Below are 12,662 nucleotides of genomic sequence, written 5' to 3' on the forward strand. Positions count from 1 at the left end.
AGTTGTATTTTGACAGTGCCATTATATAGTGCTAATATAACTTAACAGAGTAATTATGGAATAAAGATATATCATAACTTTGTTGCAACTTCAAACCTTAGATAACCTTAAACAGCAGCATTGCTAACCCCAAGATTTCAGAAATCATGTCGGGCACCCAAACACATGAGATTGTCTTCAAATGTATTATTTTAAAAATAAAAATATTATTTTTAAATTTCTTTTTTTTTGCCATCTCATTTTTGAGCCTTTAGTGTTCTTCTTCTCAAGCTTTATCTCTGATACCATGAGGGCTTAGAAACGTACTGTTCTTGAAAGCTGAGGCCTGGTCTACACTACAGGGCCAGGTCGAATTTAGCCACATTAGGTCAATTTTAAAATGAATGCGTCCACACAACCAACCCCGTTCCGTCGACTTAAAGGGCTCTTAAAACTGACTTCTGTAATCTTCCCTGGCGAGGGGAGTAGCGCTAAAATCGACCTTGCTCGGTCGAATTTGGGGTAGTGCAGACGTAAATCAATGGTATTTGCCTCCGGAAGCTATTCCACAGTGCTCCATAGTGACCGCTCTGGACAGCACTTTGGACTCCGATGCACTAGCCAGGAAAAGCCCCAGGAAATTTTGAATTTAAATTTCATGTTTGGTCAGCATGGCAAACTCAGCAGCACAGGTGACCATGCAGTCCCCCTAGAATTGCAAACGAGCTCCAGCATGGACCAAGAGGAAGGGAGACACTGGATCTTCTTGCTGTATGGGGAGAAGCATCTATGCAGGCAGAACTCGGATCAAAAAGAAGAAATGCAAATATAGTTGCCAAAATCTCACAGGGCAGGTTGGAGAGAGGCTACAACAGGAGGACACAGCAGTGCCGCTTGGAAGTTAAGGAGCTGAGGCAAGCCTACAGAAAGACAAAGGTTGCTCTGGGTCAGAGCCCCATACATGCTGCTTCTATGATCAGCTGCATGCCATTCTAGGAGGGGACCTTACCACTACCCCACCACTGTCAGTGGACACCTGCAAGTGGGGAGTCTCACGCAACAGGGAGGAAGGTTTTGTGGATGAGGAGGAGGAGGAGGAGAATGCGCAGCAGGCAAGCAGTGAATCCGTTCTCCCCAGCAGCCAGGATCTTTTCATCACTGTGCAGCCAATACCCTTCGAAGGCGGGATCCCCGACCCTGAAGCTGGAGAAGGCACCTCTGGTGAGTGCACATTTGTAACTACAGTGCAGGATTTAAAAGCAATAGTGTTTCATGTTTGATTTCCCCTGAAGAATTGTAATGCATTTGCTGCCTGTACAGCTACTGGAAAAGTCCGTTAACGTGTCTGGGGATGGAACGGGAATCCACCAGGGACATCTCCATGAAGCTCTCCTGGAGGTACTCAGAAAGTATTCTGGAATCATTGCAGCACAAAGCATGGCAGCAGATGGTCCTGAGTTTTGGTCGCATTCAAGGAACATTTGGTCTATATCTTTCTGTGTCAGCCTCAGGAGAGTAATATCATTCATGGTCACCTGGTTGAAATAGGGGAATTTTTGTAAGGGAACAGTAAAAGGACCCTGTTCATGCTGGGCTGTTTATGCTTGGCTAAAAGGGATCATCCCGGAGAATAGCCATGCGGTGGGGTGGTCAGAGGTATGTGCTGCACATCCACCCGAAAACCGCAGCCCCTCCTTTTAAATGTGAAACCCAACCCATTGCTTGCTATGGGAAAGGATGGCGCTGCAGTCTGAAACTATTCCCACATGTTTTGCGTTCATAGCCAGTCCCGCGTACCCTTTGCCTTACCATGGCTGCATGGAAACCGAATTCTGTTGCCCAGCCATGTGTGATTTGTCACCATACCGGTAGGCCCTCAAAATAAAAGGCAAAATGCGACCTTGTACCTAAAGCACATGTGCTGTCTGCTGTGAATTGCTTGATTCACAACTGTGAAAGAGTCTCCCTTTTGTTCTCAGAAATGTATCATCATAAATTTTACTCTCCCTTTTTATCTCCCCCCAGGTGCAAATGTTTCTAGGCTCCCCCTATCATCTCCGTCCCTAAGGTTATCGCAGATTAGAAGGCAGAAAAAACGCACTTGCGATTACATGTTTTCCGAGCTCATGCAGTGCTCCTGCACTGATAGGGCACAACTGAATGCATGGAGGCATTCAGTGGCAGAGGCCAGGAAAGCATTAAGTGAGCGCGAAGAACAGAGGCAGGAGTGCGAAGAGCGGAGGCAGGAGGTGATGCTAAGGCTAATGGGGGAGCAAACAGACATGATGAGGCATCTGGTGCAGTTGCAGGAAAGCCAACAAGAGCACAGACCCCACACTGCATCCATTTACAACCTCCTGATCTTCTCCCCAAGTTCCATATCCTCCTCACCCAGACACCTAAGAATGCGGGTGGGAGGAGGCTCCAGGCATGCAGCCACTCCAGAGGATGGTCCAAGCAACAGAAGGTTGTCATTCAAACAGTTTGATTTGTAGTGTGGCTACAATAAGCAATGTGGCGTTGTCCTTCTTTCCTCCCCTACCCCACCCCACCCAGGCTACCTTGTCAGTTATCACCCTTTTTTTTTAATTAATAAAGAAAGAATGCATGGTTTCAAAACAATAGTTACTTTATTTTGAAGCCGGGAGGGTGGTTGGCTTACAGGGAATTAAAATCAATGAAGGGGGCGGGTTTGCATCAAGGAGAAATACACACAACTGTCACACCGAAGCCTGACCAGTCATGAAACTGGTTTTCAAAGCCTCTCTGATACGCAGCGTGCCTTGCTGTGTTCTTCTAATCGCCCTGGTGTCTGGCTGCTCAAAATCGGTCGCCAGGCGATTTGCCTCAACCTCCCACCCTGCCATAAATGTCTCCCCTTACTCTCACAGATATTATGGAGCACACAGCAAGCAGCAATAACAATGGGAAGGTTGGTTGTGCTAAGGTCTGACCTAGTCAGCAAACAGCGCCAGCGAGCTTTTAAAATCCAAAGGCACATTCTACCACCATTCTGCACTTGCTCAGCCTATAGTTGAACTGCTGTTTACTACTGTCCAGGCTGCCTGTGTATGGCTTCATGAGCCATGGAAGCAAGGGGTAGGCTAGGTCCCCAGGGATAAGTACTGGCATTTCAACATCCCCAACTGTAATTTTCTGGTCTGGGAAGTAAGTCCCTTCTTTCAGCTGCTCGAACTGCCCAGACTTCCTAAAGATGCGAGTGTCATGCACCTTTCCTGGCCATTCCACATTGATGTCGGTGAAATGTCCCTTGTGATCCACCAGTGCTTGCAGCATCATTGAGAAGTACTCCTTGCAGTTTATGTACTGGTTGGCAAGGTGGTCCGATGCCAAGATAGGGGGTATGCATTCCGTCTATTGCCCCACCACAGTTAGGGAAATCCATTGCAGCAAAGCCATCCACTATGACCTGCACATTTCCCAGAGTCACCACCCTTGATAACAGAACGTCAATGATTGCATTGGCTATGTGGATCACAGCAGCCTGCACAGTAGATTTGCCCACTCCAAATTGATTCCCGATTGACCGGTAGCAGTCACGCGTAGCAAGCTTCCACAGGACTATTGCCACTCGCTTCTCAACTGTCTGGGCAGCTCTCATCTTGGTATTCCTGCGCTTCAGGGTGGGAGAAAGCAACTCGCAGAGTTCCAGGAAAGTAGCCTTACGCATGTGAAAGTTTCGCAGCCACTGTGAATCATCCCATACCCGCAACACTATGCGGACCCACCAGTCTGTGCTTGTTTGCTGGGCCCAAAATCAGCGTTCCACTGTATCAACCAGCCCCACTGCCACCATGATGTCCCAATTGCCACAGCCCATGCTTCCAGGAACGTTTGTGTCCATGTCCTCCTCAAAATCGTCCTTGTGCTGGTGTCTCTTAGCCCGGTTCTGCATATACTCCAGGATAATGCACTAGGTGTTTACAATGCTCACAATAGCAGCGGTGAGCTGAGCAGGCTCCATGCTTGCCGTGGTATGGCGTCTGCAGTAGAGCAGAGTTGCAGCGGAAGCGGTGGATGATGACGGATGCCACGAAAATAGATATTTATACAGAACAACGAGAGGACTTGTAAGGTGGATTCATGGCACCAGGAGAGCAGAGTTGCAGTGGAAGTGATGGATGACAGCAACATGGAGAAATTTGTTATTGGGACTGAGCTCATTTACAAGAGCCGGAGAGCAGAGTTGCAGCGAAAGTGGTGGATGATGATGGTTAGCAGTCGTACTGCACTGTCTGCTGACAGCAGCACCCAGGACACAACAGCAGTGGTGAAGGTGAGCTGAGCTGAGCGGGCTCCATGCTTGCCATGGTATGGCATCTGCGTGGAAAAAAGGCATGAAATGATTGTCTGCCGTTGCTTTCACGGACGGGGGGGGTGACTGACAACATGTACCCAAAACCACCTGTGACAATGTTTTTGCCCCATCAGGCATTGGGAGCTTAACCCAGAAATCCAGTGGGCGGTGGAGACTGCAGGAACTGTGGGATAGCTATCCACAGTGCACCGCTCCATAAGTCGATGCTAGCCACGGTAATGAGGATGCACTCGCCGACTTAATGCGCTTAGTGTAGACATACGCAATCGACTGTATAAAATCGATGTCTAAAAATCGACTTCTTTAAAATCGACCTAATTTCGTAGTGTAGATATACCCTGAGACTCTCACTGGCCAAAGTGTGGACATATGCTCAACTTGATGGCCTTTGTCTGTCTGTTTGAAAACTGCATCTGATATCTGATCTGTTCCAGAATTTTAGTCTGAGCTGTATCCCCAGCTGGACCCCTTGTCCTGCTCTAGCCAAACTTCCTCCCCTCAACAAATCAAGTTGTGCATCTTTCCCCAAGGACTCCTGCTTCATGACTCTAATAGATACATCCCATAGAGCCACTGTCTGAATGAGCTAAATTGATGGAAGCAGAACTTCAGTTACTCTGTGACTTCCTTACAGTACTTAGGGTAAATTTAAACCCATGTTTGCGATGCTTGCAAGCTACCGCAGGGTAGGGTTGCCAATTTTGGTTGGACATATTCCTGGAGGTTTCATCACAGGACATAATCTTTAATTAAAGATTCATCTTTAATTTCTGGATACTCCAGGACAGTCCTTGGCAACCCTACAGGGAAAAGCAAACAATTGTGGCTGTGGCAGACTGCTACACAAAGACAATTCCTTCACATCCCACAGTATTGTGATCAGCTAGACACTGAGGATTTGAGTAAGAATCACCATGCACACAAACTCTTAATATCTAGCCTTTAGATGTATTTCTGTCCTGCTCTTTCCCCATGTCAACCATAACCACAATGAGTAGTCATGGAGACTAAATCTGATGGAGGGTGGGAATATAGGTCTAGCTACTGGAAAAATACAAGTGGCCTGCCCCTGCACCAGTCTCCAAGCACTTGGACTGGTTGTGTTCATATCCGCAAGTTGGAGAATAGGTTTTTAGATAGTAGACGGATGCACCTAATGGCATAAATGAGTATGTGGATGGGTAATGACAAACCGCAATCCCTAGTCAATGTGGATTTGTATTTTGTGCATACAGCTTGCTCTTATTTGCTTTATTAACATGTTGAATTAGATACTATTTCAAGTATTCCAAAAGATTTATAGTAGCATATAAAACCACCAGTAACAATTTTGTACTGTTAAAATACGTAACTTTTGGAAGATTGGACTCCAAAGTCCATCTGTATGTTGTTTTTTATTCATATGGTGTAGATTTTTATACAATTTAAAAGATAGGATTCTCTCCTATCAACCAACTCACTTACTTAAGTCTTCCATTGACAGTACAGCCACTGCGATTTGGAAGGTAATTTATGAGTTTGCACTTTGAAGCTTTAGTGCAGAATGGTCACAAAATCAAATTTATATTTATGCAGTTTGATTACAACATGCTTTCCCTGAAGCTTAAACGCTGAGGCAAGCACCTTGGCTCCTTTCCTGAAAGGCTGTTAAAAATGGTTAACAGCAGTCTCATTCTCTTTAACGCTATTTACCTTGCAAGTGGTGCAGCTTGATCTGCAGAGTAGATATCTGCACTGAAGCACTCCCTTGGAGTCTGCACCAGAGAGGAATGGAGCTGCATGTTCAACAGAAATCAATGTTGCAGCAAGGTTACAGAAAATAGAAATGTGTATATTTCATCATCAGGCCAAGTAGAGAGGTTCAAAAGATGTTCTCTTTCAGCTGCTGAATTTATGCTTCTCTTTCTTTCTAGAAAGATGTGGATACTTTGCCCTGCCTCCAGCATCTGTTTCTCAGCTTTAACAATATATCTAGGTAAGGGGACTACCAGTTTGCTTCTTATCGGTAACTTAAGTATAATATTGCAGCTTATTAAGTTAAAATTGGAATACTTTGCAAGTGGTTACAATTTTCTAATATGGCAGATGGAATAAGAAATATACAATGTCTGGATTATACAAAATGTGTGAAACCAAAGTTCTCTAAACCCTCATCCTTTAAATGTACATTCTATTTATGAAAATTCTACTATTCTGTTTAAAGATGACCATACAGTTTATAGTTATGAAAATAAAAAATAGTATTGTAAATACTGTATAATTTTAGTGTTAATTTAAGTATCTGTTTAACAGTATATAAGTTACATTTATGTTTACATTCATCACAACATAAAATTATTGAATTAAAATCTGTTTAATTGGTGTGACTAGATTATTCTTAATTTGTATTGCTTTCTGAACATCTTTTCTTACCTAAAGCTGCAATCTGTATTCATTATTGTGTCTCTCTTTCAAACCGGGTCATCAGAACATAGTAACTCAGCTTTCTCAGTAAGACTTCTGTTGTTTTAAGAACTGATGAGCATGTTTCATTATAAATGTATAGAAATGTTTGTCATCTACATCTGTCTTCTCATCATATTTTCAAATGTTACTGGATTCTGTATTTATAGTCATCCCAAAATTTAAAAAAATGTTATTTTAAAAAGTACTGCATGCACTATTTTCCTTAGAGAGCAACTTATGGTTGCTCATGTATCTTAATCATCATAAATATAGAACTAAGGAGAAATCTAACAACATCAAATTATTTTATTAGAGACTTAGAAAAGGTACTGCATTCCTTTATTGCCGGAAAATTCATGATGTTTTTGCTGTCTTATTCTCTTTGTAGAGATGGAAAGTAGGAATGATTTATGTTATAATTAACACAAATTTTTATTATACTAGTAAGTTAGAGTATTTTATGCAGACCTGCATTTTATTCCTTGCAAAGACCTCCAATTTACTTGTTTATGAGCCTTATGTTCTTAATGCAGTGATGCAGCATTTACCCTTAAAATTACTGGGTATTAAAAAAAAGTTTGAAAATCTAATACTAGCTTCTACTAAACTATAGATATTTCACATGAATTAATCTGCTAGTGCCTCTGCTTCATGTTTTAAATTTGGGTAGTAGCAGACATAGATTAGCATTTTATTTCTGTTGAATAATGGTTGGTTCCCAAATTTTAAACATGCTTTTTGTTTCTGTTCTGCCAACAAATGTCCTAGCCTGGTTTTAGCAGTTGGAGGACTGCAGTGGCCAGTTCCCTTGTCACCAGGAAGTATTGCTGCAGTCAGTGGTAATTACTTTATGATTTTATGTAACTGACCTAGTAACTCATCCAGCTATCAGCCTCCTCTCCCACAATGTTTTATACAAAATTATACTATTATTTTTTCAGTATACCAGGAGAGAAAAGGACCTAAAAAGAAGCTTGGCAAATCCAATTGTTTACATAATCTGTAGCTGATTTCAAACAAATATCTTGCTTGCTTTTATAATTTATTCAGTGGGTTTGTAGGGAAGCTATGTGTGCACAACTCAGTCTTAGAATTTGTTCCTTCATGAGATACACATACCTTAAACATTGTCTTGCAAGTATGTAATGTTTAGTTTTGGTTTTGGTTTAGAGTTGAAATCAGTTTTAAAAAAAATCTGAAATCGGTTGAAAATCCCTCTTTTCCACTGTATGAACCTTATGTTTGTATCAACCTAACACTTTACATGCCAGTCACCATTATAACATCTTGATGGTGGTGGCATTTGGCTTGTTGATGTTTTGAACATGTTGGCATGCCATTGAACAACAGCATTTCACCAAGGAGGTGAAACAACACTGAAAGTACATTTTGTATTATATAACTGACGCGTGACATGTTTTGTATCAGGGAAATAATTTTAAAAATGTGTTTTTATAACCAATTGTGTACTAATATTTTGATGCAGTTTGACTTGACCAAGATGTTTAAACTGAAAACTGGCAAGTGTAATGGGAACTTTAGACTCAATTTTAACATGTAGTATTGCTATAGTAAGATCAAGAATGAAAGTTCCCACTACCCTTTGTACATATTCTCATGACTTATTTATTTATTTAGATTTACCATATGCCTTGTGGTAAATTTTGAAAATATTTTTTGAAGAAACAATTCTACATGCATGTCTGTAAAAAAGACAAAAAATATTTTAGACAAATGACAATACTTATGCAATGATCTAAAGCATTTACTCACAGGTACACAATGATAACTTGCTAGCAGCAGCAGCAAGATATTTTGCAAAAGTCTGATTGTATTCACAGCTTGGTTTCCTTAGACTCAGTTAATCAGATATTGATTTAAAAAATTACTTAATAAGATGTAATAATATGGCCTTTATGTTAAATCAAAATATCTCCAAAGGAGGTTAGAACATTTTTAAAAGACTAATTTAGAATGAATTGTTTTGACATAGCAAAAGTTCACATTGGAGCATCAGTTTGGTGCTTGTCACATGGCAGCAAGAGTTGTTGCATCATGTATTGATAAACATTGACATGTCTCAATTGGAATGTCTTTGTAATATGCCTCGTTACAGGTGAGGACATTTCAAGCTGTTATGGTCTTAATATTAATGAGATATTCTCTCCTCTTCATTTTCAGAGGAAGCCCCAGAATGCTACTGTTCCTCTAAAGAAATCTTTTGTACACAAGTTCCCAAGTGTTCATGTCGTTAAGACCTCATAAGCTAAAACCAAACCAAGAACTGGTATGGGGACTGGAACAAAGAAATAGTGTCTTATTTCCATCCTCAGCTTGGACAGATTTAGTAGTCAGGCAAAATAATAGCATTCGCACCTGTTACATTAATTTAGATGGACTATATGGGCGTAAGGTGTTGACATAACCCAGTAACTGTCCAACATTAAACAGTGTTAAACAAGGTTTGGGCATTTGGTAACATGGCAAACACACCATTAAGAAGCCTATTAACCTTTTATTAAAAACATAGAAAAGACGGAAAAACACTTAAAACATTTAAAATGTGAAGAATGTGTCAAATAAGGCTTTCATTTTAACAACATTCCTTGTTCCCCTTCCCTTTAGCTGGAGAGTTTTTAGAAGGAAATCCTCCACCTCCTTGTTTAACAGCCTCTTTAGATCGTATTAAAGAGGGTAATAACTGTCCTTTTGGGGAAAAGAAAAGAAGTTAGCTGAGATGAGCTGGAACTGTTGTTGCTGTTATTAAAGTCCAATCCTGTTTCATCCCAGTTGGTGGTTGGGATTCAGCTGGTGCCAGTAGAGGTGGCAGTATCATCTGGGTCCCTCTCTCTGGCATGGTCTGGTCGGGACCCGACTCTCAGGATCAGGATGACAAAGGCCCTGGGTTCCAAGAGATGGTGGGGTTGGCAGCCATGATGGTGAAGCTAACTCCATTAGACAATTTTTCTCCCAAAAGTCTCTCTCTTTAAGAATCCACTAAGGGAAAGGTGGGTGAAATAGCCCAACGTCTCATTATTTTGTCCACCAGTTAGACCAATATATCCATTTTGGTTTACTGGTTTCTGGTTCCACACTTTTCCAGTTTACTAAGCAGGATCTTAACAGGCCTTGAGTTATATCACTAGGCCTTTTCGTTTAGACTAATTCAGTTATTTTCCCTACCATTTCCCATGAATGCTTGCTATTACAAGTTTTTGTGACACCTTATGAACTTTCATGCATTTTTTACACCTATTGAAGTTCCGGGGGCAGGCGAGTGCAAGCTTTTTAAAGTTAAGTTCACAATTAGAGAAAATATTGTAGGCCCATTTATCGCAACACACCTTGATGGTTCCTTATAACCTATTATTAATTGTTATTTATTTTTATTTTCGTAACACCTAGGAGCCCCAGTCAGGGACAAGGATCTCATTGTGCTAAGTGCTGTATAAACACAGAATAAAAAATCATTTTTTGGACTCTTTCTGAATTATCCAGACTTCTCATCTAGATTGTTATCCAGCAGAACTTTGAGATTTTTTTTGCTTTTAGAACTATTTAACTTGCCCCACTAGAGCTCAGGGGAGGGAGGGGGGTTATTACTGGTATTTCTTAATATGAAAACTAAGAAGTCTATTTTTATTCCGTGTCTTGGAGATGTAAATTAATTTGCCAATGATTGTAAACTTTACAAGGCCATGACTGTCTTTTATTCTGCATCTTGTAAATCATATTTATTTAGCAGAGATAGGCTGGGTACAGATATGACCCCTTCAGGTATGGGTTTTGGAGAAGAGAAGCAATTTCCCCATCTGGTTACTTCGTGAGAGGAATGACTGGAACTATTGTAACACTCATCTATTACAGCTTTCTATTATGCAACTGCAAGCAGGTTAGCAACACCTTTATGGTGGACAAAGAGATGAGAAGATAGTATTGAAATATAGCCTGTATTGGTGTAAGGGGTCATCTTTTATGGCTATCTCTGTGCTATGCCACAGTCTGGATCCTGATTTGCAAATATTCAGGATGCTGGCAAGTATCACATTAGAGCTTGTTTGTCACTACTTGCGCATAACTTGCTTCGGGCTTCTCTTCATTGCAGTGTTAGCTTGAGGTTTAACTAGAGTGTTGCCTCCAACCCAGCTCCGTCCTGTCCATGTACAAAAATCTAGCTCAAGTTAAGTGGTTCTTCCTACTTGAGCCAGCTGGCCTGTCGGGGGTTTGGACTAAAGCCTGAGTGCTCCCCAGGCCTGAACTAGTGATGCCGTGGGGTTGCAGCTAATTTCTGCTGCTAATCCAGTCACTCTGGGCTGCTCCAGTGTGGTTTTGCTATGAGACCACTCTTACTCAGGCTAGGCTAACTTAAGAGGAGTTAGCTCAGGTTTAGATAACTGAAGCTAATACTTCATTGAAGACAAGCCCTTAGAAATGGATTGTTGCGGAGACAATGTGATAGTTAGAGAGGGTTTCTTCATTTAGCTTTGGCTTTTTGAGGATTTATTTGTGAATTTATTTTTTAAACAAAAATAATAATTAAAAGGATGTTTTATTATAGCCCGGAGTTATATTTTTTTAGGGTTCATGCCCTTTAAAAAAAAAGGGGGGGGGGAAAGGAGGGACATCTGTTTCAGTTTTACTAATATTCTGAGGTATGTTGAAGTACTCAGAACTTCAAAGCACCACAGTATGCATTTATCATAAAGGGTTAAAAACCCAACCAACCTTTCTAAAAAGTTTTTTGTTGTTTCCTGAAGGAGATTGATTTGTTTTTTGAATTCTGCATGTAGTAGCAGAATTTCTAGAAGTGTAAATACTGTACAGGCTAATACTTGTAGAAGAAGGCTTTTAATACAGGTATTGAATTCTGATGTATTTGAAACTAGTTTTGAAGGTCAGACGTATTTAGAATGAATATTGTCACACTAAAATCTAATCTAGCATAATAGAGGTTCACAAATAACATCACGTTTAACTCTGCAGTCACAAAAGTTTCAGGCCAAAATCTTCTGCAGAACTAAACTTTTAGCTTTAGTAAATTTATTTGTGTGACCTTTCAGTGGGAATGATGGATTTTTTTGATCAGGTTAATATTGTTAATATTGTTAAATAGTAACTAATAAATCATCACAACATCCATAAGGTAGGTAAATAATTACTGTCTATTTTACGGTGTGAAAATTAAGCCACAGAGCAACTGAGGCTAAAAATTTCAAACTTGGCTCCTAAACCTATGCACCAAAAAGGCCTAATTTTCAAAGGTGCAGAGCACATGGATTGACTTCAATATTAGTTGCCAGGTGCTCAGCACCTCTGAAAACCAGGCTACTATTTTAGGTCCCTTAATATGGATTTAGTTGCCTACCTTTATGACCCAAGGCCAACATTTTCAGACCTGGGTGCCAAGAGGCATTTAGATACTGTAACTAATTTTTCAAAGGTGCTGAACATCCCTCACTTCTCTTGATGCCTATGGAATCTGAGAGTGCTCAGCACTTTTCAAAACGAGACCACCTATTTAAGTGTCTTATTTTGGCCAGCCACAATTGACACTTTTTGCCCAAGTGAACATATCCAAGGCCATGAGAACTGTCACCTACCACTTTTTCAGCTTTTTCCATCAGTAAAGGAAAAAGATACAGACTCTGCATCTTTAAATAAAGTTTTACATAGGTCAGTCATCTTTTAGTATAGCCGATGGAGCATTGCTGCATGATGTCTGCCTCTTGGAACATGCTACTTGTCAGGGATGAAGTATTTTGTTTTTGCCTAGATGGAAAGCCCAGGTTTAGGTTAAAAAAAATTAACCTTGTATTCCTTTGTTGTCCCTTGATATCCATGGGATATGTTTCGGATCTCAGTAATCTGTAACGATACCTCTTGTATTCTACCATTTTCT

The 12,662-nt window shown here is 40.8% G+C and overlaps 1 protein-coding gene across 6 annotated transcripts in view; it reads left to right on the top strand.

Moving 5' to 3' along the window:
• LRRC49 (leucine rich repeat containing 49) overlaps nt 1-12,662 on the top strand; it is a 141,906-nt gene that overhangs the window by 51,521 nt on the left and 77,723 nt on the right. For all 6 annotated transcript variants that reach the window (XM_043494532.1, XM_043494536.1, XM_043494535.1 and 3 more), the window contains one exon: nt 6,232-6,293. In XM_043494532.1, the coding sequence (XP_043350467.1) occupies nt 6,232-6,293 (62 nt within the window). The remainder of the gene's footprint in view (nt 1-6,231; nt 6,294-12,662) is intronic.

This window comes from Dermochelys coriacea, chromosome 10 (genome assembly GCF_009764565.3).
Source record: "Dermochelys coriacea isolate rDerCor1 chromosome 10, rDerCor1.pri.v4, whole genome shotgun sequence".
NCBI lineage: Eukaryota > Metazoa > Chordata > Testudines > Dermochelyidae > Dermochelys > Dermochelys coriacea.